The sequence below is a fragment of the Pan troglodytes genome, chromosome 5 (genome assembly GCF_028858775.2).
Source record: "Pan troglodytes isolate AG18354 chromosome 5, NHGRI_mPanTro3-v2.0_pri, whole genome shotgun sequence".
Lineage (NCBI taxonomy): Eukaryota > Metazoa > Chordata > Mammalia > Primates > Hominidae > Pan > Pan troglodytes.
Window position 1 is genome coordinate 107,552,926 of NC_072403.2, and position 19,227 is coordinate 107,572,152.

General features: G+C 31.6%; 1 protein-coding gene across 2 annotated transcripts in view; it reads left to right on the forward strand.

Annotated features, from left to right (window-relative positions):
• MANEA (mannosidase endo-alpha) overlaps positions 1-17,592 on the forward strand; it is a 31,840-nt gene extending 14,248 nt beyond the window's left edge. For both annotated transcript variants that reach the window (XM_527453.8, XM_009451681.3), the window contains exons 3-5: positions 5,088-5,197; positions 12,947-13,023; positions 13,874-17,592. In XM_527453.8, coding sequence (XP_527453.4) covers positions 5,088-5,197; positions 12,947-13,023; positions 13,874-14,531 — 845 coding nt within the window. In that variant the 3' untranslated portion in view covers positions 14,532-17,592. The remainder of the gene's footprint in view (positions 1-5,087; positions 5,198-12,946; positions 13,024-13,873) is intronic.
• The last annotated feature ends 1,635 nt before the right edge of the window (positions 17,593-19,227 follow it).

Here is a 19,227-nt window from a genome sequence, read left to right on the forward strand (position 1 = left end):
TCTGTTGCTTTGTGTCTTTTATTAATTTTGCTAAATTCTTAGTGATTATTGTTATTGTTTTTTGAGATGGAGTCCCACCCTGTCGCCCAGGCTGGAGTGCAGTGGCCTGATCTCAGCTCACTGTCACTGCAACCTCTGCCTCCTGGGTTCAAGCAATTCTCCTGCCTCACCCTCCCAAGTAGCTGGGACTACAGATGTGCCCCACCACCCGTAGCTAATTTTTGTACTTTTAGTAGAGACAAGGTTTCACCATGTTGTCCAGTATGGTCTCGATCTCCTGACCTCATTATCCACCTGCCTGGGCCTCCCAAAGTGCTCGGATTACAGGCGTCAGCCACCATGTCCAGCCTGATTATTTTTTCAAATAAACCTCCTGCTTCTGGGTTTCCAATTACATGTGTACTAGAACTTTGATATTTATCTCACAACTGTTAAATGCATTGTTCTATTGTTTTCCCCAGTCTTTTTTCTCATTATGGTAATTTGGATAAGGTAATTTCTTTTGACTTGCCTTGAAGTTTCCTGATTATCTCCTCAGCTCTGTTAATGAGCCTATTAAAGGCATTAATTCGTCTTTTTAAGTAGTCTTTCATTCCTGGCATTTCTGTTTTATTTATTCTTGTAGTTCCCATATCTCTGCTGAAATTTGCCAGATCTTGTGTGTTAGCTACTTTGCCCATTAGATCCTTTAAGATATTCATTACAGTAATTTTATATTCTCTCTGTGATGATTCCAACATCTGTCTCATTTGTGAGTCTGTTTCTATTGATTGCTTTGTTTCTTGTCAGTGAATTGTTTTTCTTGCTTTTTTTTCTGAACCTTGTAAAATTTTGTTAAAAGTATGTCACCCTGGGTAAGATAGTGAAAATTGTGTTACGTCTAGAGATGAGCTTGCCTTTTTTTCTCTTAAAGCTTTAGTTTGAAAGAATGTTTGAGATGTTCAAAAGTGGCTCTAAATTTCCTATGAACACATAACAAGTTTTCTGGGGCTCAAGGTATCCAAATTTATCCATCATTATACTGTCTTCTTGTTATTAAGTGTTATTTATAACCACTTTTTAGGTGTTTTACTCTGCGTGATGCATTCTCTCATTTGTGCTTTTTAAAACAGGCCTTATCCTACATTTTACAGATATGGAAACTTAAGTAAAATAACTTACCTAAAGATACTCATCTATCAAATAACAGAATAAGGACTCGATTCTCTAGGCCTATCTGATTTTTATACCCTACATTCTTAACTGTTATCCTATTTGAATGCATCACTTTACTAACAACAAAAAAAATTGACTATCAATTATACTGAAGGTCCTGTAATAAGTGGCATGGAAGGGTGACATGAGCAACATGACATGAGTTTTTGCATTTAGTTTGCTAATATTTCAAGAATGGACTTCAAAGAGCATCCTAGAGTTTGCTAAGCAATTAGGATGACAGAAATACAGAGTAATAGATTTTACTTATAAGTGATACTCAGTTGGCTTATTTTATAGACACTTCTCTGGTTACTACCAAGGATTCACTGCCATTGTAAATTCCCAACAATCCTCAGAAGTAAGACAATCACTGGCGTGGTTCCCAGGCTAGTATTTATTCAGTGCCACAGTCCAGAAGACACTGTATAATGATTAATTGGGCTGTGGATCACAGTATAGGGATAGAATTAGATATCTGGAAGTCATAATTGATGCAATAAAGAAGCTGAAATATAACAACATTGTAAGAGAGAAGAAAGAACATTCCTCCAAAGCCATAGAGTATACTTGCAAAGAGGATAAAAGAGGAAGAGAAATTACTAGACCAAGAATGGGATGGTTAATTTATTAGGAGAATCAGAATAATATGGCAGTGCTATCCAGTAGAATTTTCTGTGATGATGAAAATATTATCTATCTGTGCTGCCTAAAACAGATACATAGTCATATGTGGCTATTGAAAACTTGAAATGTAGCTAGTTGAGTGTGCAAGAAAACTTAATTCTTTTAAATTTTAATTTATATGGTAGATATGGGTATTATTTTGGAGAGCATAGGAGTAGAATGTAATCAAGCTTGAGGAAGAGAGTAAAGAAATGGTGGAATGGAGATGATAGTATAAAGATGGAAAAGACTGGCTGGGTGTGGTGGCTCACGCCTGTAATCCCAGCACTTTGGGAGGCCGAGGCAGGAGGATCAGGAGATCAGGAGATCGAGACCATCCTGGCCAACATGGTGAAACCCCATCTCTACTAAAAATACAAAAATTAGCCAGGTGTGGTGGTGGGCGCCTGTAATCCCAGAGGAGGAATTCTGTCTGTAATTGACAGAATGAGGCAGGAGAATCACTTGAACCTGGGAGGCGGAGGTTGCAGTGAGCCGAGATTGCGCCACTGCACTCCAGCCTGGCAACAGAGCAAGATTCCGTCTCAAAAAAAAAAAGCAAAAGCTCATGTGTGTGTACATGTGTATGTGCGTGCTAGGAGAGGGGTATGGTTGAAGAGGGAGGGAAAAATGTGAGGAAAAAAACAGAGAATATTGTAGTTAAAGGAACGAATATTTCTTGAATACTGTAGTCTAGTAAGTGGAATTTTATGTGTATACTTAAAATATATCCTGAAAGGTAAGAATAATCTGTGTTTTGATGGTGAGGCCACAGAAGCAAGAACTTAACTTGCCCTTAGTTCATGTAGCTGATAAGTGGTGAGATATTTGAATACATGTTCAAAGCGCATGCATATTCTACTATACTGCCCTGCCTCTCACAAAAAGAAATAGAAGAGTGGTAGATGAATTAGGAAAAGGACAAAAGTAATGATTTTCTGCATTTTTCAAGGTAGGTGCTTTTTATCTTTTTTAAACTATGAAGGTAATTTTTAGAAGTGTGTGTAATGGCGATACCTGAAGTTGTTGCATGTTGCTGTTGTCTTGTTTCTGCCAATTCTTGTGCATGGTGTTTTATTCTTTGTGTTCTTAATTATCTTTGATTGTATACTATTTATTGTTCTTTATAAAATACTTTTTGTAAATAATTCGAGGCCCAGGAAGAAGATGGCTTCCTCCAGAAAGGATTTTCTTTTGCTTCTGCCTGGTGACTGTTTAAAATACCATTTCTGGTTACCTTAAATCAGGTCTAAAGCTAGAGGATTGTACAAGCATTGTGAACCTGCAGTTTAATTCACTGCTTTTGAGAGTTGGTTTACTTGTACCAATTTTGCTTGGGGCAAACAGACCTCCTTGCTCACTTATCTTTCTGGTTTCACATTTTCCCTTCGATTTGGCCAGGACATTTCTTACTCTCTTCAGCTCTTTAAGACATTTTCTCCCCGTGTTTTATATAATAATAATGGTTATTTTCATGGAGAGTGCTTGGTCTACTATTAGACCAACTGTTATTTTAAACTAGTCTGCTATTATTAGAAACAGGAATCTTGTTTTGTTTTTACTTTTATGGAAGAATGTTTTGCTTATAATTTTCATGTGATTCATAGCATAATTTTTCTGTTGTTTAATATTTTTTTCTCATTTTGTTTCTTTGATTTTGTGCATAAAATAATTTTTTGGTAGGTCCCATGTTGAGAAAACTTTTTGTTGTCATTCTTATTTTCATTGGTGATATTCTTCTTATAAGCTGGGCTAGTAATCTTACAAGATTGTAAGTGATCGCTTATAAAATTTTGGATTGTCTCCAGACACTTTTCTCACCAGCATTTCTTTCTAGGATACGCCTTCCTGTGGCTAGCCAGAGTTTCCCTAAAGCCTCATATGTTATAGGTTATTTTTTCTATGTTTTGTTCTAGTTGCCACTCTTATTTTCAGAGTGGATAGGGGATATAAGGATTATTTTTCCATTAACTTTGATTTTGTTGTCCTAGATGGGACTTAGTTATTTGTACATGGTGGCTAGCACAAAACTTAGGTCTTAAAATTTAGTTCTCCAGCAGTTTCTTACCTTCAATTTCTTAATTTCCATATGCTTCTCTTTTGGTACCATTATTATTTATTTCTCTGCCTTAAAGAGTCTGTTTATTTATCTAGAAATTTGTGCAATCTTTCTAATGACTGTCCATTTCTTTGTATATGTAATGAGGCTTTGAATTAATTCATCTTAAATATTCTGTCTCCAGTTAGTGATTTCCATGTAATTTATGCTTCTAACACATAATTTATCAGTTCAAAAATAAGTAGGCAGGCACTACAGAGAGGAACAGTAATTATTTTACTATGTTAGAATCTTCTGTTAAAAGGTATTGATCTACACAAAAACAGCATATAAATGTTTATAGCAGTTTTATTCATAATGGGCAAAAATTGGAAGCAACCAAGATGTCCTTCATTAGGTGAATGTATAAACATAAATACAATGGCATATTATGCAGCAGTAAAAAGAAATGAGCTATCAAGTTATGAAAAGTTATGAAGGAACCTAAAAATTCAAGTTGCTAAATGAATGAAGCCAGTTCTAAAAAGCTACATACTTTGTAATTCCAACTATATGACCTTCTGGAAAAGGCAAAATTATAGGCAGCAAAAAGCTTAGTTATTGCCAGGGGTGAGAGGGAGAGGGAACGGGGATGAATCAGTATAGCACAGGAGGTTTATAGAGCTGGTAAAACTAGTTTTTCAGCTACTCTAATGGAGGGCATATGGTATAATAGATTTGTCAAAACCTGTCGAACTGTACAACACAAAGTGTCAACCCTGATGTAAACTATGGACTTTAGTGAATAAAAATCTTTCAATATTGGGTCATCAATTGTAGCAAATGAAAGATGTTAATTATAGGAGAAACCATGTGGAGGGTAGGGGCAGGTAGGAGGAAGAGTATATGAGAACTCCATATTTTCTTTGCTATTTTTATGTAAACCTAAAACTTACTCTAAAATGTAAAGTCTGTTCACTTTTACAAAAGCTTATTAATGCCTGATAAAGAGGTCATAAATATTGACAAAGTGATCAAATAGCCATATGTATTCTGAAGGAACTTAACAAAACCACCTGGTATAAATATGTTCTTTTATAGTTAACTCTTTGGTACTTACTATGCCTTTTTAAGAAAATCTGCATTCATGTTCTTGTCTTTTCCCTTTCTTTTTGGTCTTTTCTATTAGGTGTACTAGCCCTCTCTTGGTACCCACCTGATGTAAATGATGAAAATGGAGAACCTACTGATAACTTGGTACCCACTATTTTGGATAAAGCTCATAAATATAACCTAAAGGTATTTTATTTTATTTTCAAGCTATACATAAGTTAATTCATTTGGACAAGAGGAGAGTAATAACAATTTTTGAAATAGTAATTTTAATTAAAAATGATAATGACTTAGAATCTTTTAAATACTATATTTCATAAAGAAAATTTCTATAATTAATAGGAATTTCAATCTTATCTAAATTATATTTTAGAGATTCTTTACTATGTTTCTAATGTTTTATATTTTTTTATAGTAGAAAGGGATTGAAAGGTTCTTTTGTGAAGATAATATAGTAGTGAAGATTTATATGTCTAAATATCTTAGATGTCAAAAATCTAAAAACAAGTATTAACCATGTAACTTTGCATATTTATAAAGTAGTTAAAAAATAAACTTGCTCAAATATTTTTCAAAATCCGATTTTCATTGAAACCTTATTTAACGTGCATACACATACACACCTGTGTAAATATAGAATACAGCGGAAAGATCAAGTATATTTGATGCAGAAATTAAGGTGTATTGCAAATGAGGGAACACTTCTGACAGTCTAAGATTTTATTTCTTTTAGAAATTAATGAATCATGGAAACAAATAGGAGTAATGGTTAAAAGGATTTAAATAGCACTACAAAAGAAAATTTTATACTGAATAGCAAGTAAATAAGCACTGTTTTTAATATCCAAAGATACTTTTTAAAAATTGGTCATGTATTTAGGTAGCAACATTAATTCTAATAAATTCATAAAAATTATAACAATAGAGTCTGCATTCTCTGACCACATTCAGTACCATTGAATGTTAATAATTAAGTCCAAACCATTTAGAAAGTATAAAATTATTAAAATTTTAATAACATAATTGAGAATAACTCTGAAATTTAAGTGATATAAATAGCACTGAGATTATTGCATTATCAATACCAATGGGACCTAAATAATAAGACATAGTAGAAGAAAGAACTATGATAGATGAAGTGTGAAATTAATTAAATAGTATACAAGTCCTTCAAAATCAGTAGTCTGGATAAATTAATCTTTACTATTGTCCACTTTTGGGGAAAAAACAATAGGCAAGCCATTGGTGAGATTAAAAAAGAAAAGAAATTGAGAAAACATATCAGCAAAAATTAAAAAGAAATATACCTATAGTTTCAGAAGAGAGTTTAAGATTTTATATCAGTCTATTTAAAATTTCTATGGTAGTTTTATAGGAAAATACTAAAATTAATTTTTTTTTGGTGCAGAAAGAGGTTTAAAGAATCTGAATTGACTATCCTAGAAAAAAACATATAACAGATAATTGAACAAATGTCTTCCCCAAAGTATCAGGTTTACCTCTCAGTTGTATTCAGAATAGTTGATTTTTATGATAACTGAAATACAGTGTCAAGTATACTTACTATCTATTGCTGCATAACAAATTATTCCAAAACTTGGTAGCTTAAAACAATAAACATTTGTTACCTCACACAGTTTCTAAGGGTCAAGCGTCTGGAAGTGGCTTATTTGGGAGTGTCTGGTTCAGGGTCTCTCAAGGAGGTTACAGGCAAGCTATTGGCTAGTGCTGTAGTCATCTGAGGCTGGAGGATCCACTAACAAACTTTCTCATGTGGTGGATGACAGACCTCAGTTCTTTGCAGCAGGTGAACTGGAGACTCTGTACTTCTATATATGGGCCTCCGGCTTCACTAGAGTGAAAGATCTGAGAGAGAGTCTAATATAGGGGCTACAGGGTTTTTTTGTTTGTTTTGTTTTTTGACATAAATCTTGGCAATGACGTGTTATCACTTCTGTCCCATTCTGTTGTTTTATCTACTGATAAAACAACCACGGCACAATGTGGGAGGGAACTGCAAAGTTATGAATACCAGGAGATGGGTATCAGGGGGGCCATCTTGAAGAATGGCAACCACAGAAAACTTCCAAATTTATTCCACAATAGCACAATTTTTATTTAAAACTAAGAAAGGATAGAACAAGAAAGAGACAGACTAATCTTACCAATGAAAATAGATTCAAAATTCCTAGAGGGAATTTTGGTAAGAAGTGTTTATTAGCAAGGATTTAAGAATGGTTCCAATCATATGAAATCTGAATCTAAATTCAGGTCTGCATTCAATCCTGGCTCAACCACCTTGCAGCTTTATAAATGACTCGTGTCTCAAGCTTCTTCATCTCTAAAATAGAAATAGCAACACAACCTTCCTTACACACAGAGTGGTTATAAAGATTATATTAGATAATATATGTAAAACATAGATTCCTGTCTGGCAGAGAGTAAGCACTAAGTAAATAAAACTTCATTGATTATTTAAAGAAGGTAAAACATGGTTATCTTAACAGATACTGAAAATTTTAGGAAATAAAAATTCATTGTTAATGAAGTCCTTAGTAACCAAAGTTCTTTAGCTTGATAAAGGGTGTCTCTCAGTATCTTATTTCAAACACTATATCTGATGGATATACTACACCTGTAGTCCCAGCTACTACTCAGGAGGCTGAGGCACGAGAATCGCTTGAACCTGGGAGGCAGAGATTGCAGTGAGCTGAGATTGGTGCCACTGCACTCCAGCCTGGGCGACAGAGTGAGAGTCTATCTCAAAAAAAAAAAAAAAAAGTGATGTAGGTTCTTTTAACTAGAGACCACTTACTCTGAGTTCTGAGATTGCAACCACTCTTAAAATTTGCTGAAGCTTTTTATTTGCTCTGTAACTTCTTGCAGTTCTATTCTAATGGAGGACAATCTGGTTTGTCCAATACTGGTAATTGATATGTTTGGACCACTTGTAAGATATGTTATGGACCATATCTTGGTCCATATAAGGTATGGACCAATTGTAAGATATGTTATGGACCACTGTTGAAATATTTCATTTCAAATAAAAATATGAAACATTAGTTTTGTCTTAACTTTCCTTTTGCAGCCTAGAGATTGAGTAGTTATTGGAGAATAGAAATGGAACTCTAGGGAGTGAGAAAGAGCTAAATAGGCAAGCATTTTTTTATTTCTGTCCATAAAGCTGCCTCTTCTTTCTGATTTACTATCCTGAAACTATTAAGACAGCATCTCTCAAATTAGCTGTCTAGCAAGAGCTGTCACCTGCCGTGTCCCTTGGTGCCTTTCAGTGAGTTCTTATTGGCATTTGAAATCTGCAAATAGGCAAGCCTCCAGGTTCTGGTGCCCAGGCTGAGGTTGGGTAAGTGATTGATTTATCTTCCACAAAACAAGCCCAAGAGCTGCTTTTCTGTCCAGGCCCTGCCAAAATCCTGGAAGATGGGAGCTCAAGAAACTGGCTATTTTAGTACTTTCAGGAAGTTTTGAAAGAGAAAATGAAAATGTTATATGAGGATTGGTTGGCTTTTTCTCCTGTTTAAAGTGTCTGTGTAGAGAAGGAGAGTGTGGCAAAGAGCTCGACCACTAATTGCCTATTTAATGTTGCCAGCATACTTGATCTCTCTGTGCTAGGAATTTTATATCTAATGATCAGAAAAACTTGGAACACGATAGACTAATGTTTTCCAAAATTTTTAGAACAGTTTCTTGGCCTCGTGTGTGGTGAGGAACTATGTATAGACAAAGAATAGACCTGGAATCATGAGACTGGAGCTTGTTCCAACTGAGTAGCTCTGGAATCTTATATTAGTTCCTTGATCTTCTTGGCTTATCCCCTTCATTTGTACAATGACAATGAAACCATAAGATAGTTTTATTGGATTTGTCTATGATTTCTGTTGTTGTGGAACAGACATTTTTCCTAATTCAATAAAATGCAGTAAATCCTGCTTTTTTTAAAGAATGGAAAACTTTCCCTTTTCTTGCTAATATAAGGAAATTTTAATATTTTAATTTAATTTAATTTAATTTAATTTAATTAATTAAAATTTAAAATTTTAATTAATGAATGACAGTACCTTACTAGAATTATTCAATGTGCTAAGGCAATCTGATAGGAAAAGATTAATGATGTTGTAGATTGTGTGCTGACAAATTGGAGCCTCCAATGCACATAACTGACCACATCTAAAACTTTTAAATGTAAAATGCGTTCATTAGTAACATCTCTTTTTTCTTGCTAGTCTTCAAAGCATGGAAATACTAAATGGATGGAGAATTTTTAGGGAATGAATCCGTCTCACAGTTAAGCTTTTGTTATAGTTCATTCATTTTGATTATATAATGTTTTTACTAATATTAGTCATTAAATATTTTGTAATTGTAATTTTGATTTGTTAACTTCAACCAAGAGTTATTTTAAGTAAGTGCCTTTTAAATTATAAACAAACATGCAAGAAAAGGAAATGATTGGTGCTTTAGTTATTTTTCATTATCTTTAGCAAATGTGACTAGGTTTTTTTTTGGAAGTGTAAATGAGTGAAACTAAAATTTAAATCTTGATTTTTCAAAGCGATTTAGTTTCTTTTAAAGTATACTTGTCTGCATGTTTGCTAGAGCAAAGGCTGTTGCACTTATAACTGTCATTTAGTAGGCTGGTTTTGCAGAGAGTGTAAAAATCAGGGCTGGATTCCTTCCTCTATATCCTGCACCATTAAGAACACAGCAACGGAACAATTTTTTGAGTAAGACATGACAGAAATATTTGGTAGATTCCGTCATTGTTTAGCAAATAATCTGGTTTTCCTTCCCCTGCATGCAAAGAGTAAGTATACTTCCTGCCCTATTGTTGTTGGGTTTGGCCTTATGGCTTGCTTTGGCTGATGAGATGTGAGAAGAGATAATGTATACTATGTGCTTGCATGATTATGCTCCTATTCTCTTTTATGAGAAAAGCATGCCCCTTTCTGCCTAGGACTCAGAATGACGGACACATGGAGCTGATTTGAACCAGCCTGGAGCAGAACCATCATAAGCCAGTTCATAGATTTTATGTTCGAAAAGCAAATGTTTGTCTTTTAGAGCCACTGAGATTGTGGGGTTGTTACATGGCATTATCTAATCAAAACTTGACTGAATTAAATCATCTACGTAAAAGAAAATTAGGCAGATTCAGTGATTTTTTTTTTTTTTTTTTTTTTGCTTAGGATTATAGGGGAAAGAACCAGCTCAGCCCTGGTGATCTTCTTTCATTTTAATAAATTTAGTATGTTATTTTAAAGTAGCATATTTTCTTTCTACTTTATGCAGAAATCACATTTCTTATACTAGGTTTATCAACATCCATTATTTCTTTGCATATGGCTCTAGAGTCATTTTATCTACTTTTCAGGCTTATGCAGATTTCAACCATGTGAAACATGAATATAAGTATGTCCGTGATTCTTTTTTAAATGATTTTCACCTACATTTGAAACATGTTATATTAGTCATGGCCTCTCCTTTTTCTTTTTCCTTGTTAAATGAATATTGTGAATTCATGGCAGAAACTTTGGGAATCTTACCTAAATCCAGTATAAGTGGCAGACTTAAGAGTTTAACTGTTGTTTGTTTTTGCATGAAAATCATTAGTCCATTTATTTATGCATGCATTCATTCATTTAGCACCTGCTACGTGTCAGATACAGTCCCAGATGCTGACAATATTAAGAAGAAGGATGAAGTATTATCTCTGTCCCTAAAATGCCTTGTAATCTACTGGAGGTCAGACACAAAGACAAGTAAATTTCAGGAAGAGAAAAGTATGAGGTATTATGGCACCACATAGGAGTAGGAAGACCTACCTCAATTTTGTTGTGGCAGGGGATAGGGGAGTGTGCAGGGGTGAAGGTAGAGAATGGAGTTGGAGAAGGAGAAAATTATCAGATTTTCATTCAAAAAAGTTCATTTTATTAAAATTTATTTATTAAAGTTATTAAAATGCAGGGTAGGGAAGAGACAGGAAAGGTCAAAATTAAAAACATGAAATGAGGGTATGTTTATATTCTTATTCTTTAAAGATAAGAAAGACATTTCATTTTATGTATAGAATTCTGTTATTTTAAAATTTATTTTAACATTGATCTAATTGATTTTTCCAAATGGAATAGAGAGATGGAGACTAGATCACATCATTAATTAAAATTGCAAAGTAATTTTATTATAAGGTAAGAAATTAGAAATACATGAGGGAAAATTTTAAATATTTTATACTTATCAATACTATATTTACTTTAAATATATTGATCTGCGCTTTACAAAAATAGCATCCTATTTGTTGTTTGCAGCTGTAAAAGCAAATTCATTTTGATATAGGATATTTCAAGTTGGATATTGCTTAAATATGGTGTCCTTTATGTATAAAATGGAAATTTAGAAAACACAGTGATGTATCTGAAGGAAGAATTACCCAAGGAAACATTATGTAATAGTATGAAAATACCTATACACTAGGCAATTTGCTTTCAACTGAATTTAAAAAGCAAATACCAAAGTTATTGAGAAATCTAGCTGCCCTAGCAGTTATTACCCTGGCAATACTAACAATATGCTGCAAAAATTAATTTGACCTTAGTTTTTTATGACAGAAACTTATTTTTGTAATATTACTGTAATCTCATTTAAAGTAGAAAATTATATTTTTTTAAATATTATTTAACTTTAAAATTAATTATGTGAAAACAAGTAGCACTGATTAATGTAAAATACATTTTGCTTTAATTGGGTAATTGAAAACAGAGGAGTTTCATATTGCAATAGAAGTCTCTAGTTCCATAAATACATCATAGAGCCTGAAACGTGAAATTAAAACAGTATCAATACATTTATTAGACTGCCATAAAGATTTTTAATTGATGTTGGTAAGTCAGTAAAACTAGGAATAAAAGTGAAAATCCTCATTCTTTGTTTTATGAATCTGAAATAGATTGTCATCTAAGTATCTTCTGTATTTTTTACCTTACTAGTTAGAAGTAGCATACAGAATGGTTTTACTAGCCATAATTAGTTTGTCTTGATTTATGTATAGCCAACCTTAAGTTAAAAAATTTTAGTCTGTGCACAGTATTTTAAAAATATTTGTAATTACTGCTCTCTATGTTTACATATATATATATAATGTATGTATGTGTGTGTATATATTTATGTAGGGGTGTGTGTGTGTGTGTATGGGATATCCAAACCATAAATACCTAGGCATCATGAAAAATGTCCTTTATAACACTAGTGGATATTATTTTTAAGCGATTTCATTATAAATTCTTTAATAGAAGTTAATGTATATTATTTTGTAAAATGCTGTTTTAATGATATGGAAGAATTTATATGTAAATAATTTTGCTAATGACTTCTATTTAAATTTAAGCTTAATGGTCACATGCCTGAAAAAAATCCAGATTTTTCTGGACCATATTTTTTTGGTCTTTTTCCTAAAAGAAACATATATCTGAATATAGAGTATTTCCTATATATATTATATGGGATACAAATATGTAAGAAACATATTTTTATAAGGAGTAAACATAAAAAGAAACATTGCACAGCAGTTAAGCATTTGAACTCAGAATTCAGATCATCAATATTACCTCCAGCAAACTGGGTGACCTGGAACAACTTACTGAACCTTTCTTAAGGTTCTGTGTATCTTTGATTACCTCACTAAGAAAACAGAAATACCTTAGGGAGTTGTGAAGATTAACCAAGATAATAATATAAAATGTTTAGCATGTTATTTAGCAGTAAATTTTATTGGTAAAAATTCTCTGGTAGTTTCTGTGTTCAATAAATATTCATCTTTAATTAAGGTGATTAAATCAGTTACTTTATTAAATATATTAAATATACTTCTAATTTTACATTATAGATAATTTATCCCCTAACTGATTTTATTGTTTGTTTTAGGTTACTTTTCACATAGAACCATATAGCAATCGAGATGATCAAAACATGTACAAAAATGTCAAGTATATTATAGACAAGTGAGTTTCTTCAATATTTATAAATATTGTTATATTATCCAGTGATAATTATTGTTTTAAGAATAGTACATTAAATTATATTTGAGATTTGAATGATTTATGATTATTCCATTTTTAATAAAATTAAATTGTTATTGTAATGAATGTCACCATCATTTCGAGGAACATTGCTGAAGTTTCTTATAATTCACTTTCTTTTTGGAAGATTGCTGTTTTTACTGTTTTACAGGTTTATAGGCTATTTATGATTTCTGTAGTTTTGATATTTTAAAATGACATTATTTTCTAAACCTTCAGAATATAGCTTTATCTTTTTAAAAAGAAGGTTCAGATTATTAAAAGTGAACTACTTCTTTTAACACAGTAGACCCAGAGCTGATATTTTCATTTATATCTAGCCTGATCAAAAAGAATTTATTAATACAGTTTTCATTTTTTGAAAGAATTTTACTGATAATAGTCTGTGACAGATGCCATAGTCTTACAAAGAAACTTGTCAGCAACAGTAGAACATTTATCACTGATAGATAAAAAAGCAGTTTAGGTATTATGTAGAGTATTATTTATAATGTAGAGAATCATAGGCTTTTTATGGCATTAGTCATCGTTTGTAAACCTCAATATGAGATGGTTAATACTTGTTTGGTAATGCATCCAGTATCTCATTTTCTAATGTGTAAAATTAAAAATGCATTTTTAATTATTACACTTACACAACTGATTCCCCTAAGAAATGGAGCAGTGTGCTCAAACTGCACTGATTCCTTCATTTTCAGTACATAAACAGTTTTTATCTGTGGCAAATTAGTTGTGAATATTCATTTCACTTTTATATATGCTTATTTTCTAGATATGGAAATCATCCGGCCTTTTACAGGTACAAGACGAAGACTGGCAATGCTCTTCCTATGTTTTATGTCTATGATTCCTATATTACCAAGCCTGAAAAATGGGCCAATCTGTTAACCACCTCAGGGTCTTGGAGTATTCGCAATTCTCCTTATGATGGATTGTTTATTGCCCTTCTGGTAGAAGAAAAACATAAGTATGATATTCTTCAAAGTGGTTTTGATGGAATTTACACATATTTTGCCACAAATGGCTTTACTTATGGCTCATCACATCAGAATTGGGCTAGCCTAAAATTATTTTGTGATAAATACAACTTAATATTTATCCCAAGTGTGGGCCCAGGATACATAGATACCAGCATCCGTCCATGGAACACGCAAAACACTCGGAACCGAATCAATGGGAAGTATTATGAAATTGCTCTGAGTGCTGCGCTTCAGACACGCCCCAGCTTAATTTCTATCACCTCTTTTAATGAGTGGCATGAAGGAACTCAGATTGAAAAAGCTGTTCCCAAAAGAACCAGTAATACAGTGTACCTAGATTACCGTCCTCATAAACCAGGTCTTTACCTAGAACTGACTCGCAAGTGGTCTGAAAAATACAGTAAGGAAAGAGCAACTTATGCATTAGATCACCAGCTGCCTGTTTCTTAATGCATTGATTAAAGTTTAATAGTTATCAAAATCACCTAATTTTTAAAAATAGCTTTCGTTTTGAGTTCTGGAAAGAAAACTGTCAAAATCAGTATATACTATTAGTTATATTTAAAAATATTTTTTTAATTCTTTACAGATAATATTATACTTGTTACCCTTCACAATACCACATGAGAAAATATCTGAGACAAAATGTATACAAATATATTCCTTATGGCATAATTTACTGCAGTTCTGACTGAAATCAAAATTCTGATTTGATGGCAATTGAATTTTCATTTTACAATAGATAAATGCTTGTGTTACCTAAAGCACTTAGCACACAGTTAAATTATATTTACATCCTAGACCCAAATAAATAGGATTGTGTGTATATTTGGGATATCTATTGAAGAAAAAAAGAAAACCCCTTAAAGATAATGTACATGCTTCATGTCATATCTTTAAAATAATTTAGTCAACTTTATTGTCTTAGTATTTAGACTCTGGATAACTCTACAATAATGAGGAAATTCTTAAGAATAACAAAATCACTGTACCTTCCTTTCAATTTTGCTGTGAACCTGAAATGGCTTTAAATTAATACTCTTATTTTTTATTTAATTTAATTACATAAATTAAACCTTACCATGACCAAATTATGTTAGGAAGGCCTGCTATCTACAGCACAGTGTGTCATTTGCAGATTTGTGGTTACCTATACCATGCTAGGTGTTTTGACATGTTTAGTGTTTCTGCTTTACAGTGCTGAATTCCATATTTTAGAAGCTATGAAAGTCCTTTTATGAAAAAGTTACTGATTGCTTCTCAGTTATTAGGAAAACAGTTGTTTCACAATTATTATGTAGATATGATGCCCAAATATCATTTCTAGTATATCTTGTCGATTTTTAAGTTGTTACTATTGTGTTATTCATGTCTTTAAATCAGATACCAAATATTTTTTAGGAAAGAAAAATGTTATTACTGTCATTAGGTTGTCTTTTAATACTTTAAGTTATTTTGACGAAAAGTAATAGAGAAAATTTACTTACCATTTTAGATTCTAGAGACATGGAAATGAAAATTATTTTATGTCTAGGGTAGGTCCTGAAGTTTGGCTTTACGTTAAGTTTAGCACTGTATCAGAATGAAGAAACTAATATTTTACATAAAAACTAATACTTTCAATTTTTTATATAGTAATATCCCCATTTTGTAAATGTTAGACTTTTATCATACCTGTAAGTTAAAATACTTGTTATCAATAACTTGTCATATTGTGACAAATTGATCACTGGTGTACGAAAAATAAATCTCCTTAAAAACTAAATAAAATGCACTGTATTCTTACAGTTAATGTTTATAACTATAGTAAAAAATTAATATATATCCTTTTACATAAATGTTATTTCTTAGGTGTTCCATTAAGAAGAGCAATAGAATAATGCTAAAAAATAATGCCTATAAATCTTGAGTATAAAGACATCCATTCAGAAACAAAAATTAGCACCAGATTTTTTATAAAATAGACCAGATGACAAAATTTATTTTATTTTTAAACAGTGGTTTTGACACAAATTATGTTATTGAAAAGAGGCATTATTAATGTTTAATTTATTTAAAATTTTGGAATTTGCCATTTCTCAGAGAATGATCAGGCCTTAGGAAATTAATACAGTAGTAGTAATCATTTTCTAGGGGAAAATAAAAGAATAAATCACTATACTGATATTTTGATATAACCAAGCACTTACATGGTAATCACTATATAGATACAACCTGTGGATTTTCTTCTTATGTCCATTTAACTAGAATATATTATTTTAGGTATAATTTATAAATGTCACACCTAATAATCTTTTATAATATACCATATTTCATTAAAGTTTTGTTAGAGAAGTATCTACCACAGAGGAGTTTTTATCATTGTGTACGTTGTGTATTTGAACCCACCATGACAGAAAGTAAATTTTAGGAAATAGTTGTGAGATTAAGGGAAAATCTATAAAAACAAGGTTAGCATATTCTCAACACAGATACCACCACTTTCTTTTTCCCATTAAAGACATGGCAAATCCACACAGCATACTTCATCTCTGAGCTTTGTTGTGATTCCTCAACACATTACCCTAACCAGCCAGCAGTAACAGATTTCAGAGTAAGATAAAGCAGATTCTGTCTTCATTGCAAAAAGTTATTCTCAATGGAAGAATGGCATCTGATCTCATAATTACTAGTTTATAATTATATTAATATGGTTTTTTCTCCCTTTTTAATAAAATAATTACAGTCATCCCTCAGTGACAGTGGGGGATTGGTTCCAGTTACCCCTATAGATACCAAAATCTGCAGATGCTCAAGTCCCTGATATAAACTGGCATAGTAGTTGCATATAATCTATGCACATCCTCCTGTATACATTAAGTCATCTCTAGATTACTTATAACACTTAATACAATGTAAATGCTATGTAAATAGTTGTTATACTATACTGGTTAGTGAATAATGACATGAAAAAAAAGAGTCTGTACATCTTCAGAGTTTCAGTCAGCAATTTCTTGGCCATGGATGTAGAACCTACAAATAAGGTGAGCCAACTGCATTAGGAAATAACTCTAATAATTCTGTTAATTCTTAGAGAGGAAAACTTTCAAAATCTTCCTCAGGTATTTATTACAACTGCCTTTACCATTTTATTTGTAACACAGTTTAAATTGTTATGATAACAAGTAAATAAGAGCAAAGAATTTATTTCTTAATTCAAAACAACTATACGTTTGAATTCAATATAGTATAATAACTTAAAGTGGTATAATACATACAATGCATGAATCATAATGGATTCTTTTATAAGTTATTAATTTTTATGGTTTAATCAGTCTAATTGTTTTGACTGTTATAGAAACCAAATATTTTACTGTTTCTTTTAAGGACTAATATTGTCAAAAACTGCTGTTATTAACTTTACTTGAGTTGTTTAACTTCCTTCTGTTTTAAGATTGTAATTAAAATTACTATTTTGTTATATGGAATGGTTAATTTTTACCTAATAAAAACATAGATGAAATACCTTGTATTTTAGATATTAAAGTCTATCATTTCTCTTTATGAAATGTCTTATTTGATTTCCGATTAACAAATGAAAAGGAGTATCCAGTCATCGTTCTTTATATGTTTTCTCTTTTGAGATATGCAGCACTTACAAAGTGGATATCGTTAACTGCACATACTTTTTAAATCTATAAACTTGTGTTAGGTTAATATACACACATACATGCACACAAAGTTTTTATTTTTTTCATTTGAGAGCTGTTTTTCTATTTTTTTTCTTCTTTGGGTATAATCATATATTAGCTCCAACATCCGTTAGGAAATTAATCTTCTAAAACAGCAAAGTAACAAACCAGTAGAGAACTTACCAAGTTCATGCACTTTTTCAAACTGACCACAGTTAGCCAGTTTAAACATGACTGTTCCTAAACTCTACAGTGCTTACAGAAACAGTCTTTAAAAATCTATATTTAAAATTTGAATTACACTGTCACATACCATAGTTGAAGAAAAGCAATAATTTACAACCAGCAAGATTTCAGTTATTTTTTAAATATTTATAATTTCTAAATGAAAACTTGATGTAGCCACAAGCAAAAAGGCTTTATGGCTCAAAGCATTACTTTTTAAATATTAAAATATTAATAAAATTTAAAAATTATACTAACATTTTTAGTCTTTAAAAAAATGTACTCCAAATTAAATTTTATACTATGTTGTTGTATATTCACATAAAGGCTAAATATTATTGTGGGTTTGTTGCCAGATTATTATCCTTGAGAATTTAGGTACTATTTTGGCTTAATTACCTTATAGAGACTCATTCATGCTTAGTCAAATCAAAGAACTGAGTAGTAGCGCTGTTATATTCCAACTATCAATGAAGGGAGGAACATTTTTTCAAAGTGATTAGCTTTTTTAGTTGTTATTACTACTTACGGTATCAGACAAAGTAAGGGCTAATGAGCAAAAATAGTCATACATCTACAATTTATTGAAATCAAAACATAATGGCACTTTTATATTGGATATTCTATATTTCATTTAAAAGATACTGAATTTCAGGTTTCTCAGGTTACATTAAATTACCCATAAATTTTACCATAAAGTCAAAAAATCTTTAGAAGCTAAACCCCATATAAATATTTTATGATAGAAGAGAATGATGCCCTCTACTAAGATAAAACTGCTTACAATTCAACTTATGGTATATGACTGTATTATGCTTTTGTGTTTTTGTTTTTAAAAATAATAGGTTAAAAATCTGAGCAAAGATCACTATCAGCAACACAATAAGAATTATGAGCTACTCAATTATATTTAGAATAAATGATTACAATTATGTTATTGTATAAAAGTGCTTTTGAGTTTTACCAAAAGCCATTATCAAAACACTGTAGTTGTGTTAATTTGATAATAGAGTCTAATATAATACAAATTTTGCCCTGAAATTGCCTTGAAAATGTCAAATACAAAAAAAAAGGAAAATATATTTGGAAGAAATTCAGCTGAAATGCATGTAGTAAACTTTAGAAATTTTTATGTTTGAACACAGTCACGTAAAAGAGTAGCATGCCACAATTTTTAAAAAAGATATTAGATAGGATTTAGTTTTTCCGCTCTGTTAAAATACTATGCATCTCTTCGGGGTTAGAAGACA